At 30.7% G+C, this 5,974-nt stretch overlaps 1 protein-coding gene across 1 annotated transcript in view; it reads left to right on the top strand.

Moving 5' to 3' along the window:
* Positions 1-5,974, top strand: part of LOC108749983 (adenylate cyclase type 6) — a 127,561-nt gene that overhangs the window by 105,168 nt on the left and 16,419 nt on the right. Inside the window, exons 8-9 of the mRNA XM_018489120.1 lie at positions 3,115-3,236; positions 4,754-4,846. Coding sequence (XP_018344622.1) covers positions 3,115-3,236; positions 4,754-4,846 — 215 coding nt within the window. The remainder of the gene's footprint in view (positions 1-3,114; positions 3,237-4,753; positions 4,847-5,974) is intronic.

Raw genomic sequence — 5,974 nt, 5'->3', positions numbered from 1 at the left:
ATATATATATATTGCACCAAAATTAATATTATAAAATTAATATTCAAATATATTAATATTATAAAATTAATATTATAAAATTTTAATAATTTAAAGCATTCAAATTCATTTTTCAAAAAACTTTGTTTTTTAAGTTGTATCAAATTATTGTAGCAAATAAGCGATATACATGTATATTTTAGATTTTTTTATATATTTTTATTTATTTCGTTGTAAAGTGTACAATAACATTATACTAGTATAAGCAGTAGAGCTAAATGTTTTTATGTGTCACACGTCAAAAAAGCTTAAAACATCACCATTTTATGGCAAGGATCGATTGGAAATCTCTGATTACAGTTTATTTCCAGCGATGTACAAAAATAATGAAAACCGAAATAATCGCCGGCAGGCTGCGAAGTCTATTAAAGTCCATTAAAGATAGAATCTTATCGTATATCTCTCGCTCATAATCACGCCACTGTCGTGACGAGAGAGGCTTTATACTATTAATCAGAAATCCATGAACAGTTGTGATATCAATCGGCTATTGTTCACGCTTGTTCGATCGTCCACGGTTTATCCCGCATACGCGACACATCGCCATTGAAGTATGACGTCGAATGTGTGGGTGCGTTTAACAACGACGAACATGTACCGAAACGTTGATGTCTCATCTCTTTCTCTGATAACCGAGAATCGCTTCGATTACCAATAACAACAAGGCACAAGTTCACATTTGCGCACTGCAGAAGCAGCAATAACAAGAATAATGAGACGCTATTGCGGAAAAAGGAAATAATATACTTGTGCAAATGCAGTTTCCTGTATTTTATGTAAATTTCCATGCTCACTGACCGAACACAATACGCAATACCAATTTGTTTATTCTTTTACCTTTATAAGTACTTACACGGAAAGAAATTTTGCTGAAGTAGCTCTAAAAATTTAGCTAGACCAAGATATGAAAATAATTTTGTGGACCAGCGAAATAATCATGTATAAGAAATAATTATTTACAAAAATTGTAAATTTCCAATCATGTTTAGGTAATTTTCCATAAACATATAATTTCCATGTAAAATCACATGAATTTTTTTTAATGTAAGACACTCGAATTTGCTAGAATGACAAAACTTTTAAGAGCACTGTTCATCATGCTTGAAATTCCTACAATCATTTGGACGGTCCAACAAAATTATTTTCAGGTCTAAAATCTATCTAGCAAAATTTTGAAATACTTTAATAAATTTTTCTTTCCGTGTAACAGTTATTCTCTTCAATCTAACTTAATATAAACGAAATACATAATTTATTTTGTTTTTGTACCTTCTTATTTTTAAATTTGGAAAGAATAAAGAGTCACAATTAAACTAGAGCTAAAAATAGCCGATACTAAAGAAATCAATATTGGAGGAATCGATTTAGAGAAGAATGTTAATAAGTAGCCGAAAATAGCTCTTTGATTTCCAGGTTTAGAAATATATTTGTGACTGATTCTCAAATGAGACTTCTGTCGAAATATCATTCATTTAATTCCACTTAGATTTAGACAAATGATAATACCAATTAAAGTTATGTTCTATTTATATTTAGCGTTTAATGAAAATTCGCGATTCCTAATCGCTTGTACTTAATCTTGCACATCATCGACGAGACAAACGCATGGCAGCACGATAAAAATAATTGTGACGCTATAGAATCGGAATCGAACAACGACGTGTCTATATTACGGGCTTGCACAACGTGATGCAGATTCTAAAAGCGCACAACTACGTCCGCACGTATCGACCATCAATGCGAAGTTTGTCGAACGCGTCGTCGACTTTACTAGCACTTGAGAGATTCTCACGATGTTGACGAGTTCCACGTTTCAAACAATATACGCCGCTCGATGCATATTTCTCGCACGTGTGTGTTAACCGAGGTCGTGTCAGTTTGATGTACATGATCCCACGGAATAGCAAAGATTACTACCTATCGGAAGGCTGACTCTTCCGTTTTAGCTCGCGATAGCGCGGTGGTTTTCAATCGACAATCGTGGGAATATCCGTGAACGCGCGCAATATGCTGCTTTCCGCGATACTTAATGTCAGATTTCGCGAAAATATCAAGTCTCGACGTCGAGCGTTAAGAAATACTGTGAAAGTAAATATACAGAAAGCATTTAAGAACTTCGTTGGCTCTTCGAGCTAGATAGTTTATTGCAAGCAAAAGTTGCGTTAAAATTTGGAAAACAATTTTGAAATTCACTTGAATCTAAATAATTACATTTAAATTCAAATCAGATTTATCATTTAATCACACAATATATGCGTTTGATTTATGAAAATTCTTTTCATTTTTGATCATTTTGATTGTAATTCCAGGAACGTATTAGAAATTGCATTATGACAAGTCAACCATTCTTTCTGCGATTGAACTTAAGGAAAGTTCCAACATACCACATGAATATATCTAAGCAAGCACGTAACAAGCGTGCACGTATACCTATAGTGAATTAATAGAGCATAGTAGTTATTGAATAACATTTTAGCTCTTATGTCTATATTAACCTGCATGTCCCAAGCTGGTCTATCCATTATAATTCTCCACAAAGGATACGTTAAGGATATGAGATCCATTCCAATAGATTAATTTAATAACATTGCTATTAATCCATTATCATATATGTATATAAGAATTTGTTTGATACACACAGTGTATGTATATATATACTGATAAATCTAAGAAAATGTTCAATTACTTCAAATTACGTTACTTAAAATAATTGTTTGGACAACATCGCAAGAGAATACAAATGTATTATGTGATTAATGAGACGTATTATGGGAGTAAAATTAATTGAAGAAAATTGCATTTTAATTATTATACGTAATTACTAATTAATACGTTATATATAATTTCACCTACTTTTTGTATGTTTTTTACATCTGAAGATGATTATTGTATAAATAATAATATATTATAATAAATTAATATATTTATAATTTAACTTTTAACTTTTGCATTTATATTTATTATACCTTTTATATATTTTATTACCTCTATTCATTTTTTGAATGTTTTTAAATTAAGCCAAGTTTAAAAATATTCCCATACCGCGTTAACTATATAATTTAACTTATTTTTCAGGAGAGGCTTTTGCTCAGCGTGTTACCAAGGCATGTCGCCATGGAGATGAAAGCCGATATAGCCGGAAAGCCGAAGGACACAATGTTTCACAAAATTTATATTCAAAGACACGAGAACGTCAGGTATGTGATGCCAATGGTCCGCGAACAAATAGCAGCGACTTAAAACGCGCACCGTAAAAAGAACTAAAGTGCCACTTTGACATTTTGCAAATGAAACCCAGTTTTGCTTTGTTATAAAGCTCAAAAAAATTTACATAACTACTTTATACATTATGTCCTTTATGCACGTTTGCTACTTAAACTGAAATTCACAGCAGATTAAACATCATAATCCTTGCTCGTGGCTTTTTATGCTATCGTAAAGTTTGCATCTTTTTGGATTTTAAACTCGTTGTAAAGTACCTTTACGTTTGATCAAACGCAGTCAGTGATGAATCACAAATCAAAAGCACGTACACAGAAAGAACAGTTTATTGAAGTATCTGAAAATTTAGCTAGATACAGGTCTGAAAATAATTTTGTTGGATCATCAAAATAATTATGTAGAACATTCAAAATAGTTGCTAGAATGTTAAAATTTTTCAACATGTGCTTAAATATCCCGCATAATTATTTCAATTATCTAATAATAAAATTATTTTGAGATCTGTAACATCTGTAAATTTTTAGATACACTACTAAAGAAAAAAAAATTATTTATTTAAATAAATTATTTATTTAATTAAATTAATTTCTTTGACTTTATTTCTTTCGTTGAAAAATGTAAGTATTTAATTCCCATTTTAAAACCCGTTTTTACGATAAAGATTAACTTTAATCTTGATTTAACTTACTTTTTATTTTTTTCTAGTTTTAAAAATTAAAAACGCGAGAAAGAATAAATTAAATCAAAAAATTAAAATTAATCTATAATACATTGGTAAAAATAAATATAAATCAAATATAATATTATGAGGGCGCTTCGTATTTAAAGTTCAAATATAATATATTTAACTTAAATAAATACATTCTTCTTCAAAAGAAATAAAAATGAGCTAAATTAATTTAGTCAACAATTTTTTTTCTCGGTGTATCTTTTTCAGCAAAATTATTCTTTCCATGTATTTTAATACAATTTACATCGTTATTACAATATTGTATCATGAGGTTATTATTAGATACAAATAATTATGCAATATTGTGAGCGCATTATGCAGTATGTATGAGATGATATGCTTGATCGTCTCATAATACAGTAACGCCAGATGCTTCAACTTGACGATTTATCACGGTACAGTGCACGCAACATGATAAGTACACGTGGTTGCATAGAGAGAATTCTGGATTGGTCTGAAGTGGGTTGAGATGTTACATCCAATCTCTCGTATCAGACGTCTCACCAAGCTCGGATCAATCTAACTTAATTCGCAACGAGCAAACGTCATGTTCATTTAACTTTACAGAGTTTCCACGAACTTGTGACAATTTTTCGTCCCTAGTTTCCCCTTTCCCAAATATTTAACGCGACATTTTCCCGTTTGAGGCAAAGTAATTACAGAACTGTTGACAAAAGTGCTTATTTAGAAATTGTTTGTATCAAAAATTAATTTGAAAATTAACTTAATTGAAATAACTGACTTTATTATTAAACATTTCAGCATTTTGTTCGCCGATATTTGTGGATTTACCTCGCTCTCCGATCAATGCACTGCCGAAGAGCTCGTCAGATTGCTCAACGAACTTTTTGCACGGTAAGAAATGATAATAAAATGAAAGAAATATTTTTAATACTAAATGTATAATAAAATCAACGCGTAACGGATAAAATTTTGAAAATATGATCGATAAATCTCAAAAAACCCGCCAAGCTATTTTATCACAATGCATTTATCATGCATTCAAATCCTCTTTTCTATTTTTATATACTTTATTCAGAAAACGTTTAGAAGCATAACGGATTATTATGTCTGTGATATACATATATTTCCACCTGTTCGACTCGATCAAAATATAAATTTCTTTCAGTTTCTCTCAATACGATCCTGTTGTCTCTGATCTCTTGAGTCTTGCAAATATTCTTGTTCTTCCAACCCACACAGAATATCTTTTGTACATCAGCGAATACAAATCCCTTTTGAAATCGCGGACAGTCTCGCGGACAGATTATGCTTTGTCAGTTTGACATCAATTTAACATTAAAATGTATTTACATTTCTCAAACTACGTTCACGTTATCGTAAAACTAAATTAATATGTCAAAAACTTTTCTTGGTTTTTACTTACAGAAAGGTAAATTTGTTGAACTTCAATAATATAAAGTATTTTTAATTCATAGAAAAACTATATTGATAAAATAATATTTTATGAACATTAAATCACTTTTTAGGTCTATATTTATTGAAACTTCGCTCTTTATCGCTGATGAACATTGTCAATCTGCTGCGTTTGTATGTAGAGTTTCTAAACCCTCTTAACTCTTACAGCTTTGCTCGTATTCCTTATGTTCTACCAACGCTCGAGTCTTTTGACAGCTATAGATCCGCGTTTCTAGTAACTTTTCGGGTCAATAGGGTGTACTTATCCTACTACCAAGAGGGATTTGCTAAGAGGTCATAAAGGCTTTCATTCCTCGCGATGATGCCAGCTTTCATATATCAGTACAGCCAAGATCACTTTCCGGGATTTTGTGAATGTAACACTTTCATCTCTACGAGAGAAGACAGAAATATCCCTTTCGACAAAAATACTCAAAAAAGAAAATAAGGAATACAAAAGATCGTTTAAATATCGTTGAACTTTCATGAAAAATATATGAAAAATATAAAATGATAATTCTGCGAAAAATATAAGACGATAATTCTGAGATCATTAAAAAATTA

This window comes from Trachymyrmex septentrionalis, unplaced genomic scaffold (assembly GCF_001594115.1).
Source record: "Trachymyrmex septentrionalis isolate Tsep2-gDNA-1 unplaced genomic scaffold, Tsep1.0 scaffold32, whole genome shotgun sequence".
In the NCBI taxonomy this organism is placed as follows: Eukaryota; Metazoa; Arthropoda; class Insecta; order Hymenoptera; family Formicidae; genus Trachymyrmex; species Trachymyrmex septentrionalis.
This window is presented reverse-complemented; position numbering and strand designations above follow the sequence as displayed.